Genomic DNA, 21,640 nt, shown 5'->3' with positions numbered 1-21,640 from the left:
TTTGGAAGGCTTTGTGCTGCATGATATGTTTTGAGATTAATTTTTTCCATCTGAAATCACAAAACAAATCACAAAACTTTTTATGAAATGGTAATTCTGTTTTTGATTTGGCTTACAGGCTTTTCAGTCTTTTTCACAGGTGCACTTGACATCGACAACAGGAAGAGAATAGATGTAAGAGAGGAAACACATCAGCTTTATTTAGTAGACCCCTAAAAAGAAAGTAGACACATCTCTATTGTTACTTTTCCATGGCAAATAAATAACATCGTCCTCTTCTGATTTTTTACTGTTTGATTTTCAGTATACCCTTTAGTGTTTTACCTGTCATCTTTTGTCAGTTGAAGGGAAAGGCATCACCATTCCTGTCAAAAAGGCACTAAGCAGCTGTCACCTTTGCTTATGGTTACAACTTGGATGAAAACCTGGCATTACTGAATTTCCAAGTGAGTTTTCTGTGCAGAGTGCCATGAGCCAGTGAGTATGAAGAGAAGCAAAAAAATCCTACCTGGAATTAGCGAGCTTTATTCCAGAGGCTGTAAGTGCTTTTAGTACCTAATATAGAACTAAAATACATTCATCCACTAAATGTTTCAGAAATGAGGCAAGCAGAAAAGCTTAACATTTCTCTTTCTGTGTCAGAAGCTTGAGGACTGATATAAATGGCAGTAAGACTGGATCTTCTCACTTGAAGAATCCTTAGTGAGTTTTTGTTTCAGTTGACCTGTATGTTCATTTTTCTGTCGTAGTTTAAATGTAGCTCTCCCCCAAAATAAAACCAAACCCATGCCTTTCTAACAGGGATATTTATGTAACAGAACTATATTTTTACAGATTATGCATAAGATTATGCATATGAAAACTTAGCTGAGGGTCGATGTTTTAAAATTATCCTGCAGCAAAGTTTCTCTTGCAGAGAATCTATGCAAGCTCCACTGATTTGAATTGTGTTGGAAACCTGAAATTGAAAAGAAGAAACTCATAAAATGTAAGGGGAATCTAATTCTACTCCTCATAAAGATTACTTTCTCACTTGATTTATGACATTTTCAAGTTAAACCACAAGACACAGATAGAGACTGTGGTTGCAGTGGGGGAAAGACATAAAGTTACCCTGAACAAGATGGAAATATAAATACAGCGTTAACTAAACCCAAATAGACGCAATAATGGGAGAGGTAAAGTATGTTGAAATACTACATTGTGGTTCCAGCAGCTTAACCTGGGCATTTAAAAAGCAAAGCATCACAAGTAAGGGTGACTCAGAGCAGGAATTTCTGCTAGCCCAGGCTTTCCTGAACAAGGAATTCAGGATTAGAGCCCCAGAAGGATTTGGCAAAAGGAAAGGCAAAGTTGGAAGGAGGATTTTCTGTACTGCACATTTCCCCAAGAGGCTGTTTGCCCTCGAGAGTGACCTGCAGCAACATTTTTGTGTGCTTTGCATGTCCCTTCTTCCCCTGCATCGTTCTTTTGCTCCTCGTGATGGACACCTTCCTTACTGAAAACCATGCCAAGGGGACCTACCCTTTTTGGAGAGCTCTTCTAGGCACCTAACCACAAAGCCTGGTGCCTTTCAACCCCTATTCAAGAGGTGCCTTAATTTGGGAGACACCTGTGTTTTACTGACAGTGGTGTTCCACAAGTGCATAAAATCTGCCTTTAGTCAGGCCACGAATCCTGCCTGCCACTGTTTTGCGTATTGCAGCATCTATGCGTGCATTTTTTAATCTCCTTCTTATCAGGTTGTGCTCTCAGAAAAAGCAAGTTTAGAAGAAAATACGTTTGTGATTAGCCTTAACAAAAAAACAAATGTAGGAGGTATTCAATAGCTTTATGACTAGTGTGACAGATTTAATGGAAACTACTACCTCCCAGGTACATATAATTTCTATAGGAATAGTATCTAGGGGTGAGTTCCCTTAGCCTGTGGGACCAAATACCTTTCACTTGCAAAGGCTTATAATTAGAGCTCTGTAGATACTTTGATATAGATAAAAAATTTCTGTTTGTTTTGGGAAGTTTAGTGTTGTTAGGCACAAAGGGAAGGGGTGCCACTTGAGAAGGATTTTTGAGGCAATAGCGTTCATGAATAGGTATTTACTATGGTAAATCGTAGACAGAAGAGTTGAAATAGCATTAAGGTTTTCTTCCAAGAGCTTTGTGTCAGTAAGTGCTTCTTCAAGTTCCCTGAAAACTGAAGAGTTAGTTTCATTCTTGATATAGCTCTACCGGCAAGAACAGAATTTAATCTGCAATGAATTTGGCTCAAAGAGGTTTTTGCAGTTGTGATCATGTGATGCGCTCATTACTTGGAACATGTTTGCTCTGTGACATGTGCATGGTATATTAGCAACACATATCTGACTTCTTTGCAATTCCTATTTTCTTGTGCCTTTTTCTGGGCTTCCAACTGCTCAGCTAGAAGCTCCTGAAAGACTGGCAACATTAGGTAACATCACTTGTTTGATACTGACTCTCACTACTTCTGAATATTTTTAGCTGACATTTGAAGCACTACGTCAAATTGATCAGATCAAGAAACAACAGAAATAAGCCCCCTCTGAGCTTCTTGCTGCTGTAGCTGTGCTTTTTCTGGATCTGCACTCAGTTTATTTTTAAAGTTGAGTATCTCTCCATGGCACTACAGCCTTCAGAAGAGACTTCACCTTTGCCAGGTCTCAGGAACCATCAACAGTTATTTTGTGAAAGATCCAGCAAGTTATTCAGTAAGACCCTCTGTCAGAAATCACAGTTTTTGTCAGAATGGTTATTTCCAGCTAGAGTTAGACAGCACCGAGGGCTGGTCCCTCTATGAGGGACTGACCTGTTACACTGCTCACGGGCTATGACCACACACTTAAAGGTCTTATTTAACTAGACCTGAGGTTAAGTGACACCAACTGACTGGCACCTACGTTTTTTTAATCTCACTTCCTACAGCAGGTGTGTCTTGCAAAGAGATGCTTGGATTATACAGTGCAGGTGATCAGAGTCCACAAGTAGGAGCGTGTGCCTGAGCCCACCCTCTGCCCCTCTTCCATTAAACAGCATAGATGTGCCCACAGTCACCGGCTGGCTTGGCCTGGCACCCTTTTCAGGCTCCTATTCCTCACGGAATTTACTGTTGCTCCATCCTCTGCCTTTCTGGTCATTTATTGCCATTTCTTCACTTTTTCTACCCTGTACTTTTGTGAAACTGCATCCCTGTACTTGCAGCTTAATGAAAGTAAGCACACGTGCATGTAGCACATTGAGGCGTGAGCTCTTGCTTGCAGCTGCTAAATGCTGCTACACCGTTTAAAATAAATAAGCTAAACGATAAGCTATTGTGTCTGCCAAGAAAGATCTATATAGGCCAGACAGTGAAAGCATGGTTTTGCTTTGCAGACTGCAAAACTGAAACCAATTTTGCAGAATTACAGGTGATGGCAATAAGACAGCTGCAAACAGAACATTTTTTAATAACTTACGTCTTGCAGAAATTGAAACTCAATAGCTTTTGTTTTTGTTAGAAGAGGGCTTGTTACTTTTGCCTGGTCCCTTCAGCCTGTTAGCCAGTCCAAGCAACTGCAATCTGTCCCTAGTTCTCAATTATACATGGTGCATTCCTTATATTCTGTTTATCATGAATATACCAAGAATAATTGGTTGCATGTTCTCCTTTCCCCAATTAAAAAAAAAAAAATTAAAAAATCCAGCACTTACTTGGAATGGATCACTGTTTAGTTGGGGGAAAAAAAAAAGTCAGAAAATCTTGTGTATTATAAGAAGCAAAGTCATGACATCTAGAGTAGATAGGATGGATTTAGCTCATGGAGATCCTATGGCATGGTGTTCTCATGCAGACATCAATTTAATTTTAATTTGTGATATGTGATTTTCTTTATGTTACAATAACATAAGAGGTGTGATAATGTATAGACTGCAAAAAGTATCAGAAAGCCATTCAGCAGGTAAAAAGTAGTTGTTCAAAGCTAGGAAGAAGTGAGACTGGTAAAACATTACCGTGATTCAGGAGAAGAGAATTTTCAGAAGATAATTTTAATGGATTCTGTTCATTCAGAGATAATCTGTCAAACTACATAGGGGTTTTTCTTAGGTTGATTAATAGAAGAAGTATGTTCTTAATTTCTGTTTTGACATATTGCTTTTCTCTCTTGACATTTGTCCTCTAGGTTTTTAAGCCAAGTGTTCATGATATGATCCAGCTGGCTTATAGGGATCAACAACCCCCTTGTGAATAATGGTTAAAAACGGATCCCACCTGGACGTTGAAACGCTGGCAATGCTCCAGAATAAAGCTATCTCCATCACCCTCCCAGTTGTGTATACACTCGTGGCTATGATCAGTATCCCTGGCAACTTGTTCTCCCTTTGGGTGCTCTGCTGGCACATCAAACCCAAAACACCTTCTGTTATCTTCATGATCAACCTAAGCATCACGGATCTCATGCTGGCCAGCTGCTTTCCCTTCCAGATTTCTTATCACATCCAAAACAATCACTGGAGCTTTGGCAAGACTCTTTGCAGCCTTGTGACCGTGATGTTCTACTCCAACATGTATTCTTCCATACTGACCATGACCTGTATCAGCATCGAGCGGTACATGGGTGTGGTATATCCCATGAAGTTGATCAAGTGGAGAAGAAAAAGATATGCCCTGGCTGCCTGCCTAGGTATGTGGTTTTTCTTGCTACTAGCCTTCTACCCACTAGAAAGCACAGATCTGACCTACGAAGTGAAAGAATTGGGGATTATAACCTGTTTTGATGTCCTCAAATGGGATATGCTGCCCAACTTCGCAGCCTGGGTAGCCTTTCTCCTCACGTTATTTGTCGTGCTTTTCCTGATCCCTTTTGTTGTAACAGTTGGATGCTATATAGGCACCATTCGGAAGCTTATTCAGACATCAAACAGATACGGTAACAAGCAGAAGACTAGATCCATATACTTGGCGATGATAGTCCTTCTGGTATTCATCACTTGCTTCGCCCCCAATAACTTTATCCTGCTTGTGCATATGATCATCCGCCTATTTTATGACAGGAGTTTGTACCCTGCCTACAAGCTCACCTTGTGCCTCAGTTGCCTCAACAACTGCATAGATCCCTTCATTTATTATTTTGCATCCAAAGAATTTTACCAGAAATTCATGCAAGTCTTTCGCCCTAAGGTAATTCTCAGCGACAGTTTGGAAAACAGAAGGGAAAGCTTATTCTCTGGCAGGACCATGTCAGCCAGGTCGATGTCAAGCGGACCTATGGATGGGTTAGAGGGAGTAAAGGTCTATTTGCAAAGGCAAGAAAGTGTTTTTTAGCCTTAGCCATCCCCAGAAGAAAGGCACCTGTGAGATCCATGAGTAGACACAGAAAACATTTCTTTTTGAATGGCTATCCCTGAAATCCCTTGCTCCAGTGACAGAACTCAAGCCATACTTATATTGCATCTCCTATTTCAGTATTTTCTGGCCATAAATGGAAGTGTTAAAGGAACTGAGTTTATTCAAGAAGGCACTGAAGCAAACCCAACATTGATAATTATGAGTTGGCCTGGAATTAGTCCTACTTTATGAAAGCAAGGGATAAGTTTAGAACAAAAATTTCTTTCAGCTTGTATGATCTCAGTGTTTAACCAAAGGCTTGTGATTGTCTGTTAATGTGAAATATTACTGTATATGAATTAGAGCATACACTGAAGTTGGATTTGGGGTAGGGGGGGTATTTTTCTAAGCAATATGTGCTGCGTTTTTTGTTTGTTGTCTTTTTTTTTTTAATGTATTGCTTTCTCTCCTGTTGTATTTCTATAAAAGAATGAGTAAAAATAGCTTGTCATTTTACCATTAATGTATAATGTATAGCCACTGTGAATTCACCACAACACTCACCCAACTGTTTATCAGAACCAAACCACACTAACCTTTGAAAAGGTTAGGTTGACTCACTATTTCAATTTTATATATCAAAATTATCTCATACAATGAAAGGAAAGCTAGAACTAACAATGTTTGAGACTATTTCAGCTGCTGAGTGGATTATATTTTCATTTCTTGAAGTTATTAATTTCTCAGGACGGTGGGGAGCTGTTGGTTTAAGAAAACAGATTTTCTCTCATTGACCTACTACAGTAATAATGCTGCTGCTCATATGTGATTGGTATCAGCAAGCCATTTTCACCACTTCACTATAGGCTATACGCAGAAGCACCATCCCCCTCAGCAGAGAATTTAGGTTTGTATAGTGCACAGACAATGAGTTTATCTTCCTTATGGTGATGGTGTGGATGTTTAACCGGATTTTCAGCTGGATATATGAGAATTCAACCGCAGACTGCAGTGAGTCTGTGCCAGCAGAAACCAGCTGAAAACCTGTCCCTATGGCCAGATGTCAGAAACGTACTTCTTTCAAGAGGACAAACAGAAGAAAAACTGAAAGCAAGGCTTGAGAATGGGAGATGTACTAAATACCCTGGAAATAGGTTTCGGCAGGTTGATTATGCAGTCCTGTGTTTGGGACTCCTCTCTGAAATATCCTTCTCTAACTTCTTTGCATATACTGTGTCATGTTTTAATTCTTCCCACAATCTCAACAACTGCCTCTGTGCTTGGAAAGACAACTGCTACAGAATATGCACCAGGGACAGACAAAGGCAAAGTTCTTCCTGTAGTATTTACAGCTTTTTATCTACCTTTCACCCTCATTGACAGTGAAGAGCCACAACCCACCTGACAGAGCCAGACAAGTTTCCCCTCACAAGTGAGACAAAGCTATAGGGTACCCTTCTGCTGCGCTGCGACGCCATCCACTGCTGACTGGGAGGCTGTCTTCAACATCGTGGATAGTTGGTTCAGACACCACATGCTCAAAGCAGACCTATACTGATTTCTGAGCTCCTCTGCCTAAGACAACACCCAAGGCCCTTAAAATCTGCCTTTTTTCTTTGTGTATGACATGATTAAAACACAATTTTCCACCACTAATCACCACAAATTTCTTCACGATAGAGGCTGGATAACCACAAAAACAGCTGTGAGATATTTGTATGTCCTATCTTCTGCTAAAGTATCATTAGTTTTTGGAGCAGGATAAATGTGAGTGGACCTAGTATTACCTTTCAAAAGCCATCTCAAGTGTTTTGTGGCATTTCACAGTGTTAGTTTTAACTGATCTGCATATTTTCTGCCCACAAGGGCAACCTTAGTGATATGTAACTCGTCCAAACCTTCCCATCAATTTGTCTGGAAGCTACCCTGCGCTACTAGCCCGTGTGCTGGGTGCATACGCGCGGTGAGATGGGCTGGCTACTTTAAATCACCTCGCATGTGCTGAAAGACAGGAACCCACTGAATATGTTCTTGTGTGAGTCTGGGGCTCTGAGCTCCTCTGTTAGCTCTAGCACATGCTCCAAAACACCTGCTTGCACCAGGACCTCCAAAGAAAGAACGATGGCTCTTCCTAAGCTGTTCCACATACATCAGGCAGAAATTCAGTTAGTTTACTTATGTTTTGCAAACCTGCATATTAATTTAGCAGTGCATGGTTTCACCTTGCTGTTCAAGTCCCATCACCATCCACTTTCACAGAATTCCATCTTTATCACTACCAAAACTTTTTTCAGCATTTTGTGGTGGCAGAAACTTTTCTGGAGGTTATGCTGAAATCTCTCTCTTTTTTTTTGTAACATGCAAGTATTTTTACAATGAAAACCATCACTTCTCCTAGCTCTAATGCAGATTTTTAACTCTGTTTTATCTTGAACCTGATCCTCAAGTGCTTAGTGCCTCCTAAAATGTGCTGCAATGTGCCTGAACTGTAACTGACACCAAATAGAGTCAAAAGGGCAGAAACTTTGCACTTTGGACATCAACTGCTAAACTTTGAAAAATACTGAATTGTTCCTTTTGCAAGAGAAAAAAGATGCTCACAACTGACTGAAAATGTTCTTCTCTCCAGCCTCACACAGCTCTTCATAGCCCTTCATCCCTCTTCTGATATTGTCTAAAAAGGAACAGGAAGGATGCCTCATTCAGGTACCTCTTCACGCCATTTTACTAACTAGCCTCTAGTTAGCTCAGATTAGGCAGAATTCCCATTTGGGTCAGTGGGATTGTTCCTCGAGAAAGGAATATAAAAATGAACCCAATGACAGCAATCTTTTGGGTCTGATGGTGTATACTGTGAAGTATTGGGGAGGTTTTTTAGAGAGGAGGAGAAGGAATTATTTTTAAAAGTGGCCCAACATACTGTTCTTTAACACTGGAAACATGTCCTTCTGGGGGACCATAAGGTAGCAAGACTTCTACCCTCTTTGGTCAGTGGGTGTGAGTTGAAATGCATATATATACACATATAAATATACACACGTAAATGTAGATTGTCATTTGAGAGGTTATTGAGAAGTTCATGTCTGTATTGCCTTTGGTTTGGGGAATATGGGTCCTGAGCAACATGCTTACTTGATTGCCTCTCTGGTTAATGTAATTTTACTGAGAAGACATGAATGTATAGGCTTCTGTTTGGTTTTGGGTTTTGTGGTTTTTGTGGTTTTATTTTTAATTATTGTTTAGCAATTTAATCTATGAATGTGCTTGGACTTTTTTGTATATATAATAAAAAAACCCTAAAACATAAACAGGACATGATTTAAGATTCTTTCCTTTGTTTGCACCTGCCATGTGTGAGAAACTTCCAAGCTTAGAAGAGGACAGGGAAACCAAGTTATGAAATAAAATTAATCCGTTTCCCATTGCTGTTGTGCTTTTTTTAGATTTCTGTATCATTTTAAGTCTCTTGTTTTTCCCATGCATTTTGCAGATTGATTTTTTTTTTGCACACCTGTTCATTTTTTTCTTTTTATATATATATCTCTCTCTCTTAGAAGCTGGCATTGGCATACCTTCTTTACACAAATTTTAAAAGCAGCAATACTTGAATGAGACGTTGGCTAACTTGGAATACTTCTCCTCGTCGAATAGGTGCACCAAATTCATATATTTTTAAATTTTAATGCATTTCTGAAGGGGCCTGGCAGCCAGGGCCCGTCCCACCCCCCAGGAGCCGGGGGCACCGGGGCGGCCCCAGCCCCGGGCATCGGGCACCTCCACGGGGACGGGGACGGGACGGGGCCGGGATGGGACATGGGCCTGCACGTAGGCCCGGCTCGGAGGGGCCCATGGCGGGTCAGGGCAGGGCCTGGCGGCCAGGGCCCGTCCCACCCCCCAGGAGCCGGGGGCACCGGGGCGGCCCCAGCCCCGGGCATCGGGCACCTCCATGGGGACGGGGACGGGACGGGCCCAGACGTGGGCCCGCGGGTGGGCCCGGCTCAGGGAGGCCCATGGCCGGGCAGGGCAGGGCTGGGGGGAGCCGGGGTGTTGCTGGGGCAGGGGCTGACGGCCCCTGACATGGGGGCCTGGGCCCTGGGGGGAGCCCCGGGGGGCTGGCAGGGACAGTCAGCGTTGGTAGTGCCTTGATGAACGTTCCCTAGACTGACTATGCTCGTTTTGCGTTCAGCATCTGTTTGGCTACATCTGTGCTGATACATGAGAAGGCCAGAGATCATCCTAAAGTCACGCGATCATTTTTTGTTGGGTTTTTTCCAGTTCAAAGTGTTTAAAATAACATGAGGTCTACATTGATACCCACCAGAGTGGTGTTTCTCTAAGGAGATGCTTAGTGTATATGCTACATACCCAAAGGCGTGCATGATAGCATGAATGTCTGAGGGTGAAATTCAGCGTTGGTAAGTGTGAAGTCATGCACATGGGGAAATCCAGTCATAGCTTTGTGTCAAAATGATGTTGCTCAGCAGTGAGCACTATGAATCATAATACATAATTCCATGCATCAGCTCAGCATTGTAGAAATCCATGGTTCACCCACACTTTGTTCACTTTGTGCGCTTCTGGTCTCTTCATCACAGATAGGATACACAAGAGCAGGAAAAGGTCAAGAGAAGGGCATGTGGGATGATCTAATGTATGAATTTAAAACCTTAAGAGTTCAATAGTTTAGGACTCTTCAGCTTAGAAAAGAGACAATGTAAAGTAGGTAGGAGAGAGGTCTACAAAATCCCCAATGGAGTGCAGAAGCTGAACGGGATGAGTTTCACTGCCTTTGCCCAGGCAAGAACTGGGGAATAACATATTAAGCTAATGAGATCCAGGCTCAAAACCAGGAAAAGTTAGTATCTCTTCTCATAACACATAGTATAATTGGGGAACGCCTTGCCAAGGTTGTTGTGGATGCACATAGCACATGGGTCCACAGAGAGACTGGAAAAGCACTTGGAAAAAGAAATCCATTGTGGGTTACTAAATAGGCAAAGCGCAACAGACTCAGGAAAACCCCTAAGATTAAAATTGTCAGAGGTTGGAGGCGTATTAAGGGGAAGTGACTTTATGTGATTGCCCTGTTCTTCCTTTTCTCTAAATGCCAGTGCTTGAGGCAGGACACCGTAAGCTAGGCAGCCCCTTGCCCCGCTCGAGCCAGTCTCACGCTCCCACGCGAGTCCTGCCAGAACTGCCCTGGAGCCCACCTCTTCCACCCCGCCGGCTGGGGCGCTGCCAGCGGGGATCCAGCGGGGAGCTTTGCCTGCTGCTGTCCCCGAAGAGGCCATCCCAGAGTCAGGGAGGGAGCTGAGGGTGCCTCGGGGGGAGCCTGGGGCACAAGCTTGGCCCTCTGTTACGTAGCCCTGTTGACAAGTCACAGAATCACAGGGTGGTTGAGGTTGGAAGAGACCTCTGGAGGTCACCTTGGCTGACCGCCCCTCATCAAGCAGTCCCTCACGTTCAGGTAAAGATGAACTCGTCTATCGCCCTTCAACAAACCCCTGTGGCTGCTGCTAACAGTTAACCCATTTTGCTTCAAAGCATATCATTAATTCCATTTCTAACATCTTTTCTCACCTCTGTTCTCATTTTTTCCACCACCCTACCCTCTTGAAGGCTGCTGCTGTTGGAGCTGACTAGCAGCAGACCTCATTGTCCTCTTGAAGCAGGGCCACTCGCGGTTGCTGGCTCTCTTTCAACTTCTCACGCAGCAGCCTGGTCTGCTCTTAAAAGCTGTCATCGCTGCATTAGTGAAGAGTATGATTCCCTGGCCTGAACTGTCTCAAATACACTGGCAAATACACTCTAGTGCTTCCCTTTGCTGCAAGAGCATGTAACAAGCTCTTTTTTAACGACCTGACAAGTTCCTCTAGAGAAGCTGATTTAAGATATTCGGACAGTATCTTGTCCTGGCAAAATCCATTAGGAGAATCAGTTTTATTGGCAAAACTTTTAGATGCATCTAAAGCTGCAGTTCTTTTAAGTGCCCAAAATAAAAATTTTAATATAAAGTGACTCTCACCAGAATGATTAGGATATAAGCCTTGGTTATTGTACTTAGTAATTAAATCCATCCTGGAAAAAAGAAGGACTCGTTATTAGAATAAATCTTGTACTGTCTTTCCTCATTTATGCTGCAGTTCATAGTCTTAAAAAGAGTCACTGAGAGCAAAATTTCAATCATACTGTTCATCTTGATATATTTGGATTACTTTGATTCTGGATTAAATTTTTGCAAGTAAGTGTTCTCTTGTCAAATCTATAAAGTGTAATGATGGAGTGCATAATAGAATAGAGCATAATGCTTAGTTGAAATATCTTTTTTAAAGCTTGCTTTTTTATTTGACAAAAAGACCCTGCCTGTCTGAAGTCTGGACTCCTACTGAACTCCTTGTCTTTCATTACTTGGTCGCAAGTCTTATGACTTCTAGTATTTTTCCTTAAAGTCTAAACAGCTGAAGTATGTTATCAAATGAGGAGACTCTCAGGCCTCTTTAATGATAAAGCAAGAAGTTCAGAGCTGCCAGGCAGAATACCTTTCTAGCTTTTAGCATAAATAAATACCTCAACCCCCTGCTTGACTGTCTTGACTCATGCTGATGTCCTGCAGACAGTCTTTTTCTTTTCCTTCTGCAGAAATTTTCAGCACTGGGACACTGATGGTTCTCCTTCCCCAGTTTCCACACCACTGCCCACATGACCCGGCTCTGGCATGCCACAATTACTCAGATGCAGAAAGTAATGTGCGCGTGTTGTCCTGCTGGGAGCTACCTAGGCTAATTGTCCTTTGAAGCTTTTCTCAATATCTTCCACGCCCTTCACTGCTGTTGTTGGATACAGTGAGGTACAAGAAAAATGTGGAAGAGTTTAGCTGAGTGCCTTAAATCTGAGGAAATGTAAAGGTTTGGCTCCTCTGCTGAGCCAGGCCTTTCAAAGAAGAAAGGACAACAGACTTAAGGGAGGTATAAACAGATTCAAGCTAGAGATGGGAGAGGGTTGAAGAAGTAACCTCTGTGGCAGCTGTGGGGAGAAATACAGTAAGTGAGAGTTTGGAGAAAGATCCAGAAAGTTAGTCTCTGCAAGAGGCCATCTCCAGTTAGAGAATGTCTGTAAATAGTTTTCTTCATAAATACCCAGTTTCATTTTAGAAACATGGAGCCCTTTCAGCGTGAAAGCTGGAAGCAGCAGCAAATCTCCAGATCTCTGCTGTAAGGAAAGGAATGTGATTAACAGACAAATAAACCACTACCTAGATACAGAGCAAACATCTCACAGAGGGACTTAGATCTCTGCAAATGTGGGCTTGCACAAAAGGTGCAACTTATCTGATCAAAAGTAGATATTAAGTGCTGCTCTAAGCATCTTATTGCTTGGCAACATTCATGTTGACTGCCTCCTCTGTTTCCAAAACCTACATGATAGCTGCTTTGGCTATTGGTTGCATTCAGACATCCAGATGTTGGTAGACATCTGTGTTACCATGGACCCACACCACAAAAGCAATGTTGGTATCCTGGGACTGTTACCACCTTCTTATTGACAGCTGTCTTCAGATTTTGCCATCTTAATGCTTGTAACAGCAGTTTGTTCATCTGATGGAAAGCCATGTAGGCTCATGACCTGGGAAATAATATTCCTGGGGACCTCAGAAAACAATGGCTCATGACCTGGGAAATAATATTCCTAGGGACCTCAGAAAACAAATAGGCTGCAGATCTTTCTCACCTCTCCAAACTCCTATGGCTTCAGAAAATAAAGGAAAACATATAAGTTAAATGGCAGGAAGCCTCTTCCCGTCATTTACCTCTACAAAGAGTCTGTCCACCTTCTCAATTAGAAACTCTCTACGTAGGTGCAATGGCTTTTTCTCATTCAAAAAGTTTCAGCCGTGCAACACTGATGGTTTGGTGTCCCCAGTTCCTCATTATTGTCCACAGGCTGACATTTTTCCTTTCCCTATTTCACCTTGCATTCCACAGTATATGCAGAATGCATCAGTATCTCACCCCATTCTGATGAATAATGCAAACTACTCTGTACACTTTCACCTAAAATGTCCATATATTTGAGCTTTTTTAACAAGGCAAGTGTTCCCACATATTGCTGCTAAAACTAAACCTTGAAAGGAGTACAAAAATAAGACAAAATACAACAGATAGCTTTTCTTCAATTGATAAATCTGATCAGACTGAGAAGGTAGAAGACAAAAATAAAGCCTTTAGTCTGACAGTATTTAAGTTTTTATTTTCATATTCAACAAAGGTATTTGGGTCACAGGGTGGAATTATTCCTGTTCTTACAACCATGCAAATTTGCTGGATGGGTCTTAAGCTCTGCTACAAACATATCTTAGCACCTGTTAATGTGTTTATGATTCTTTATAGCTCCAATCTAAATGCAGCTCTTAAGATATTGCTAGACCTACTGACATTAACTTTGATTGTCCCTATATGTACACAGATGCATGCATACCCAGTTATATTAAGTAATCTTTATACTTAAAACTAGGACTGCGAATGTCTGTGGTGCGTCGTCTTTAGTCCTTAAAAGTTACAGTTCTCTACAGCTACTTGAAAGTTGAAAGTTGAAATCTGCGAGCAAATACATAGAAAAATTATGGGATGCACTGCCCTCTTGTGGAGATTTAAATAATGAACATAAGAGCTCCACTGATGTTCTTGACCTTGGAGCCGCGGAAGTCATTCTCTGGAAGAGCTGGGGTCCCAGCTGAGCCAATAAACCTTATCTTCTCTGCATCTTATCTTCATTTTCTCTAACTTTATACCGTTGTCTCTTCACTAATCATTATACTGTACAAGTAGAAGGAAGACTTGTTTTTCATACTTAGGCAAATATTATTTCTATCTTACATTATATATGTGTACATGTGTTTTATATAAATACACACATGTATATAGCATGTGCATGTTGTGTGGATAATATATACATTATGTAAATACACACACATTTTCTGAAGATATTTTATGAACTTGTTTATGTGTTTTTCAGGTATAAACAATTCAGGAACAGTGGTCTGTATAGTCCGATAACACTATTTTTCTGTAGAGATTATGTAAATTTTAACAGGAGTGAGACTGGGGCAATGCTGAGATTAGAGGTGGAACTACCTGTGCAGCACAAGCCAGCCATGTGACTTTAAGAGAGGCTCGGGGATTCGCTATAATCCACTGCCCCTCAAAAACACAAACACACAGATAACTAGTGGTGTTGTCAGCAAACACTTACCCTCCTGTCCCAGTCATTACAGGGTTATTAAGCACTGACCGGTCTTCTCTTCTGAGGCTGATTGTTGGCAAGCTGCAGATTGGAAGTTGCTTTCAGCAGGAGACACTGGGCTGTGGCAACAGCTGGGAAAGACAGCACTGGAACCATATGTAACTGTGATGCTGCTTCTGTATCATGTAAATTGGGATGTGCTTGCAGCACATTTCATCCCAGAAAGGGCTATAGCACACATTTGATATCAGGTGGAAACTAGCAGGAATGAAGAATTCCTTTCTTTTTTCTGCCCTGTGTTGCTGCTGTGGACCTGGCAGCTCATCCTCTTGGACAATGCAGGGACAAAACCTGTCATTCTGTGCTCCTCTCACTAGGATTTAGTTGTGTTCACAGTGAGATTTTTTTTTTCAAGGCTCTAGGCTTCTCCACCTTGCAATACCTTCTCTGTGGCAGAGGCCAAAAGCAAACCCCTGACATCCCTTCTTTAATTATTCTTGGAAGGAAACTCTTTGCACTATTTAAATACGCTGGCCAAGGATGCTTCACCGGGGCTTGGATAATGATTTCTTTGTGGCTAAAAGATGTTTTGTGGATGGCCACGTTCTCCTCCTGGGCCTTGCTACATCTATGTTTAATGTAGCTTCTTCTCCTTGTGCCATGAGATGGACATGGATGGAGCTGCCCGAGAGGCAGGCTGATATTCCTCTGGTACTAGATATACTGCACTCCCTCAGCAGTTGTGAAGTTTCCTCACAGGCAAGGTATTATTTCATTTGATAGCTACGTGGGATAAACATCTTCAAATTAAGTATATGTAAAAACATTTACAGGGACTTTACATACGATGCAGCCCACATATTTAACTTAAAATGACTTCCTGTGGTTTCCCCAAATACCTCTATATGGTTGTAAGACTGCTCTACTTCAAACAGAAAGGAAATTCTGGGAAGTGATCATGCAGACACACTGAGCTATTGCAGGCCTTCCAAGTAGGGTAGAAGGGGAGGAAGGAGCATTTAGATCTGAGCTGAAGAAAACTGAATTGATAGGGTGTGGTGGGTTGACCCTGGCTGGTTGCCAGGTGCCCACCAAAGCCGTTCTATCACTCCCCCTCCTCAGCTGGACAGGGGAGAGAAAATATAACAAAGAGCTTGTGGGTCAAGATAAGGACAGGAGAGAGATCACTCACCACTTACCGTCACGGGCAAAACAGACTCAACTTGGGGAAAATTAACTTACTTTATTACAAATCAACCAGAGCAGGGTAATGAGAAATAAAACCGAATCTCAGAACACCTTCCCTCCACCCCTCCCTTCTTCCCGGGCACAACTTCACTCCCGGCTTCTCTACCAACCCCCCCAGCGGCACAGGGGGACGGGGATGGGGTTTACGGTCAGTTCATCACACGTTGTTTTCTGCCGCTTCATCCTCCTCGGGGGGAGGACTCATCACACTCTTCCCTGCTCCAGCGTGGGGTCCCTCCCACGGGAGACGGTCCTCCATGAACTTCTCCAACGTGGGCCCTTCCCACGGGCTGCAGTTCTTCACGATCTGCTCCAGCATGGGTCCTTTCCACGGCGTGCAGTCCTTCAGGAGCACACTGCTCCAGCGTGGGTCCCCCACGGGGTCACAAGTCCTACCAGAAAACCTGCTCCGTGGGCTCCTCTCTCCACAGATCCGCAGGTCCTGCCAGGAGCCTGCTCCAGTGCGGGGTTCCCACGGGGTCACAGCCTCCTTCGGGCACCCACCTGCTCCGGCGTGGGGTCCTCCCCGGGCTGCAGGTGGAGATCTGCTCCACCATGGACCTCCCTGCGCTGCAGGGGGACAGCCTGCCTCACCGTGGTCTTCCTCACGGGCTGCAGGGGAATCTCTGCTCCGGCGCCTGGAGCATCTCCTCCCCTCCTTCTTCACTGACCTGGGTGTCCGCAGGGTTGTTTCTCTTACATGTTCTCACTCCTCTCTCCGGCTGCCGTTTTCTGCCTGTCCCAACTTTTTCCTTCTTAAAAATGTTATCACAGAGGCGTTACCACTATCGCTGATGGGCTCGGCCTTGGCCGGCGGCGGGTCCGTCTTAGAGCCGGCTGGTATTGGCTCTCTCTCGAACACAAGGGAAGCTTCCAGCAGCTTCTTACAGAAGCCACCCCTGTAAACCCCCCCGCTACCAACACCTTGCCACACAAAACCAATACATAGGGGTTCTTAAAAATGGGCTATGAGAACACAGAGCTAAACAACAAGACTGGTGAAAGAAATCCAGGGTACCCGCTCTGAAAGCACTCCCCAAGTCTGGAAAAATGGCTCTTGAAAGTCTTATTTTCCAGAAAAACTTCAGCAGTACTGTGCAAGAAGCAGTGACAAAATTGAGAGCCAACATGTACTTCTGTTTTATACACCTTGAAATTTATTAAAACATCTGGAATACCCCTTTATAACTCACAAATCTAGTTGAACATGTAAAGCAATCTTAAAAGATCAAGGAGATAGAGCGTTACATGAAGCAGGTAATTCTTTGCTCAAAAGACTGCTAGTGAAACACCAGTTTTACATAAAAGAGAAAAATAAAATATAGCACAGGTAATGTTAAATGACACAATGATGTTTTTAAACAGAGGAGGGTTCCTGATGATCAGCTCGTGAAATAGAATCCATGTGCAAACCACTAATGCTCTTTTCCCTATAGTAATAAAACCAAGAGATATTAATTACTTCATGAACTGTGCAGACACGTTGGACTACGGCAAGGGTTTCAATGGCAGAAAGAGGCGCCTTGAAAAATGTAAGTCTGAGCTCTTGGAATTAATGACATCATCCTAGAAAAGCCAAGCTGTCTTGTGAAAAGTGAAACGTTCATTCCTTTCATAGCAATGTCCCTGGAATTCACTAACTTCTTTGCAATGGAAATGCATTGTTCCCCAAAGAATTTGATCTTGTGCTTGCACAGGTGACTCGGCCAAATAATACATGCAGGTTGAAATACACACACTCATTGCGATATACATAAAAGTAGGCACAAGAATTTGATTATCATAGTGTTCTTTACATGTTTGAAGGCATTACTGTGATGGCCATAGCGTAATTACATAGGCAGAAAAGCAGAGAAGTCCAGAACAAAAATATCGAGGAAAGGTCTCTGCAGTTCAGAGCTCTAACTGCTACTTTGCTTTTGTTCAAAATACCTCGGATATTTGAAAAAGTCAACAGTTTCATAACCAACCTTGGACAAGCTAATCTTTGACTAGCACAGTCAGCCAAGACAGAAACTTTTCTGATAACTGCTGGTGTCATTGATCTTCACCTCGGTCAGCTCGCTGCAGCCTTTCACTTGTTCTGTCTGACTCTTGCAAGGCTGCTATGGAGCAGTTAATAATGATTACTTGTCAAACCTCTCCCAACTGTGGTAGCCTATGTGACATGGTTTAGCTTTTCTCATAGGGTTCTTTGGACTGGCATTTAGACCAGCATAAATAAGATAAAGGTAAATGAAAACATGCATTTCAACAGCTTCATGGCTTTGTCTTTTAAATAAACTGAATCACTCTTTGTCACGTAAGTTTATCAGAATAACAGATTTAGTAATTACCACTCCTTAAAAATAATAATCAAAAAGCCACATCTCATTTTCTTCACATAAAGAATTCTTTTAGTGACCTCCATTTTTGGACATTGTCTGAACTTTCATGGAAAAAAATCTATAGAAATACCACAGACTTCTTCTATTTATTTATTTATTTTACCTTGAAGAAGTCTGTTGTGCAAATCAGAGGAGCAGTATACAAGCAGAATTCAGCCAAGGGAGGTAAGTCATACTTGTCTTACTCTGAAGTTAATGGGACGCCACATGTAAGAAAGATGAGTTATGTTGCACGCATCTCTACAGGCTCTACAGATGACTAGAGACAGATCTGTGTTCTGTTATTGTCTGTCAAAACAAGCTGGCTGGAACAGAAGGTGTTCTTTCTTGTCAGATCTGCTCTTTATACATATACACACGTTGGGTTGGAATCACAACTTCATTGCTTTGTTTCTATGCCAGTGAAACTATACTGGAAGACTGAATAAAATGAGACAAAGAAGAAAATCAGGCCTGTTGGTTTGAGATGGAAAACTTTGCATTATCATCTTACTCCTCTGGAGCATCTGAATTTAGTTTATCAAGCTTGCTTACATCCCACACAAAGCAAGGCATAGTATAGAAAGATGACTCTGGGTAAGAAGTGTGTCCCAAATTCTAGGAGCATCCATACAATTGCAGTTTACTTTTCTTTGGTTAGTATTGCAGTCATGTTGAAGATGTACATGTATCAGGATTTACAACTGTGTCAAACCTGCAGGCATTAGAGGTAGGGATGCAATATTCTTCCAAGAGGAATAACTCCATATCTTTGTCTTATGTGTGCCAGGAAACATATGTTTCTGTTGGTTGATGGGATCCTTGTCCTTTTATTCAGTCAAAAAATTATATTAGTATCATATGAAAGATACTCTGGTTTCCATTTCTGTAGTATCTTTCAAACCTCCTTGTTTGCCAGGAGCAGTGTCAGTGCACAGCCCTGAAAAAAGAGCAGTGAATTTGTTCTGACAGGCTCTATGACAAGCACAGACTCTTCCTCGCTCTGTTTCACACAGGCCCTTTTTTCCTAGTTGGCTCTCCAGCTATCCCAGAACTATTTTCAGCACTATGGATTTGCAGAGGACAGCTGTCTACATTCAGAGTTGTATTTTATCTAAGCATTTTATTTCCATTTTCAATTCAGTATAATTTCCCTAGGTTCTTAGTATTTTTTAATTATTTGAGCAAAAATGTCTTCAAATTCTCAATTCTGCTCTCAAGTCACTGCCACCCATAAAAAAAATCTAGCTTCAAAACTTAAAATTCTGATACTTAGGATGACGTACAACCTGTTAGGTTATGGTGCCAAAAGGCTGATTGATCCCCGTGCACTGACAGAAGCAGGAGGCTCAGGGGTGGGGGGAGCCCCAGGAGCCCCACGGGGGCAAAGGAGCCCCTGCCCCAGCCCCTCCTGGTGCCACCGGAGCCCTCTCCAAGCTCTGCTCCTGGAGAGCTCCACGCTGCAGATAGGTAGGTATCTCTGTGCGTGTGTGTCTATTTTCCACCAACAGACCTTCATCCCGACCAGCCAGCGAGGGGAACAGCAAGAGGCCTTCGGCGCCGCTTGTGCCTGCGTGAGCGCTGAGCGCGCCTGCCCGCGTTGCTCGCCATGTGCCCGCGTACACGTGTCGCACCGTGTGCGCACGCGTGCCTGCTGGCAAAACACGCTCAGCCCCACTGCGGGCAGCGCCTGCGGGCACGGAGCTGCGGCGGGCTCCCCTCCATGGGGCTGCCAGGTTGGGCAATCCCTAACACAACCCGCCCGACACGCGGTCCGTGAGACAGATGTCCAGAAAGCCGATTGTTCAATGCAAACTGCTATTTTAATGACTGGATATATCTTTCAATGCGAGAGTACCTATTTCACTTTCTTCCTAGCCAACGCAGAGAACACATAGCGTGACACTACTTGCAAGTTACTGGGAATAAATTTGAGTTTTTATGTTGAACTTTTTCTACTTGCTTAGAAGGCCAATATCTAGGATTCGCATCGAGTCAGGTGACAGCAAGGTGACAGCAACAGTTCCTTCTGACCGAGAACCAGAGACTGATACGGCCTCTTTTCCGAATACTTCACTGAAGAACGGCTGGCGCAGGGGAGGCGCGGGGTGAAAGGCGGCTCCCGGGACGGGCACCCGTCCCCCTCACTGAAGCCCGCCCTCGGGTGGTGCACCGCTGATTTCTGGTGAAGCCGCCAGCTTCCCCTCGCAGCGCTGCCGAGGCCCGCTCCTCCCCCGCCGGGCCCGTTAGCGGCGGAGGCCCGCTCCCGCCAGGCCGCCCGGGCCCGGAGGCCTGAGGCGGGGCCCACGGGCCCGGCCGGCCGACCCCGCTCCCTTCCCCGGCCCCCAGCACTCCCCGCCCGCCTCGGCCCCGCGGGGCCTCCGCGGCTCGCTGGGACGGGCCCGGCCCGGCTCCGCCCCGCGGCCCCGGCGCCGTATAAGGCCGCCGCCGCCGCCGCCGCCACCCCCGATCTGCGCCGGAGCGGGAGGCCGAGGCGCGGCGGCCCCGCCGCCATGGTGTTGAACCCGGTGTTGGGGAAGCTGGTCAGCAAGAGGGTGGTGCTGGCCAGCGCCTCGCCGCGCCGGCAGGAGATCCTCACCAACGTGGTGAGTGCGGGCGGGCCGCTCGCCTCGCCTCGCCCGGGCGAGGGGGGGGGGAGAAGGGCCGGCGGGGCGGGCAGGGGCCGCCGAGCGCCGGGCCGGGCCCGCGGCTCCCTCCCGCCCGTCCGCTGCCGGGGGCGGGTGGCGGAGGGCGGGCTCCAGCCCCACGGGGGCCGCCAGCAGCGGCCGGGCTCGCCGCGCTTGCGGGCGATGGCGGCGGCGCAAGCGCCGGGCGGCGGCCTGCGGGCCCGGGGCTTCCCGCCCGGCTGCGGCCGCGTTTCTGCCCCCCGCCCCGAGCTGCACGCCGGCTTACCTAGGAGCGGTATTTTTATTTTTTTTTTTTTTCTGATCCCAGCGCTTCTTGGGTCAGGTGTCCTCTGTAAGCCAGTACGCGTGCGCCAGTTTTGTGTATGATTAATACGAGAGTGGATTAAAGTGTTCTGCTGACAGGGAGGTGGCGCGATCAAACGACTTAGGCTGAAAAATGCCGGCATGATTACTTCTGGCACGTAACAGAAACGTTTCGAAGGAACTTGCCATGGACTGAAGTAATTAAAAATGTACTTCCATTGCCCTTACTCCAGATACTTGCTACCAAAACTTACGAAAATTTGAACTTGGGCTTCTGAAACGCGTGAAAACTTGATGGGCTTAGTATTATGAGTGGGGAGGGGCAGGGGGAATGGGGTAGCTGTCTCCTTTCTGTAAAGCGCTTGTGGAGTGCAAAGTAAGCTGTAACCCATCATTCAGACCATTCGGCCCCTGTGGAGGAACATGTCGACCTCACTGGGCAGGCTGCAGGAGGCTTTTGAATGGCACTTGAGTATTAGAATGTATCTAATTTAGATTGCTTAGTGGTACTATTC

At 44.4% G+C, this 21,640-nt stretch overlaps 2 protein-coding genes and 1 long non-coding RNA gene across 12 annotated transcripts in view; 2 read left to right on the top strand and 1 right to left on the bottom strand.

The window, feature by feature from the left end:
• The window catches only part of P2RY8 (P2Y receptor family member 8), a 36,570-nt gene extending 27,828 nt beyond the window's left edge, over positions 1-8,742 (top strand). For 4 of the 7 annotated variants that reach the window (XM_029999239.2, XM_041119533.1, XM_041119534.1 and 1 more), the window contains one exon: positions 4,176-8,742. In XM_029999239.2, coding sequence (XP_029855099.1) covers positions 4,244-5,317 — 1,074 coding nt within the window. In that variant the 5' untranslated portion in view covers positions 4,176-4,243 and the 3' untranslated portion in view covers positions 5,318-8,742. Of the gene's footprint in view, positions 1-582; positions 989-2,314; positions 2,450-4,175 lie in introns of those variants that run through there. The other 3 variants (XR_005931223.1, XM_041119536.1, XM_041119535.1) reach the window with 3 other exon arrangements.
• An 8,200-nt stretch (positions 8,743-16,942) lies between these two features.
• Positions 16,943-21,197, bottom strand: LOC115334646. The gene is made up of 2 exons (XR_003921203.2): positions 21,088-21,197; positions 16,943-19,114 (listed from the first exon to the last, which is right to left on the bottom strand). It is a non-coding gene; the product is annotated as an uncharacterized LOC115334646 (long non-coding RNA).
• The window catches only part of ASMTL (acetylserotonin O-methyltransferase like), a 31,739-nt gene continuing 30,710 nt past the window's right edge, over positions 20,612-21,640 (top strand). For 3 of the 4 annotated variants that reach the window (XM_029999086.2, XM_041119548.1, XM_029999083.2), the window contains exon 1: positions 20,612-20,780. In XM_029999086.2, the coding sequence (XP_029854946.1) occupies positions 20,688-20,780 (93 nt within the window). In that variant the 5' untranslated portion in view covers positions 20,612-20,687. The remainder of the gene's footprint in view (positions 20,781-21,640) is intronic. The other variant, XM_029999085.2, reaches the window with a different exon arrangement.

The sequence above is a fragment of the Aquila chrysaetos genome, chromosome 23 (genome assembly GCF_900496995.4).
Source record: "Aquila chrysaetos chrysaetos chromosome 23, bAquChr1.4, whole genome shotgun sequence".
In the NCBI taxonomy this organism is placed as follows: domain Eukaryota; kingdom Metazoa; phylum Chordata; class Aves; order Accipitriformes; family Accipitridae; genus Aquila; species Aquila chrysaetos.
Note: the sequence above shows the minus strand (reverse complement) of the source record. Positions and strands in the feature narration are given on the sequence as shown.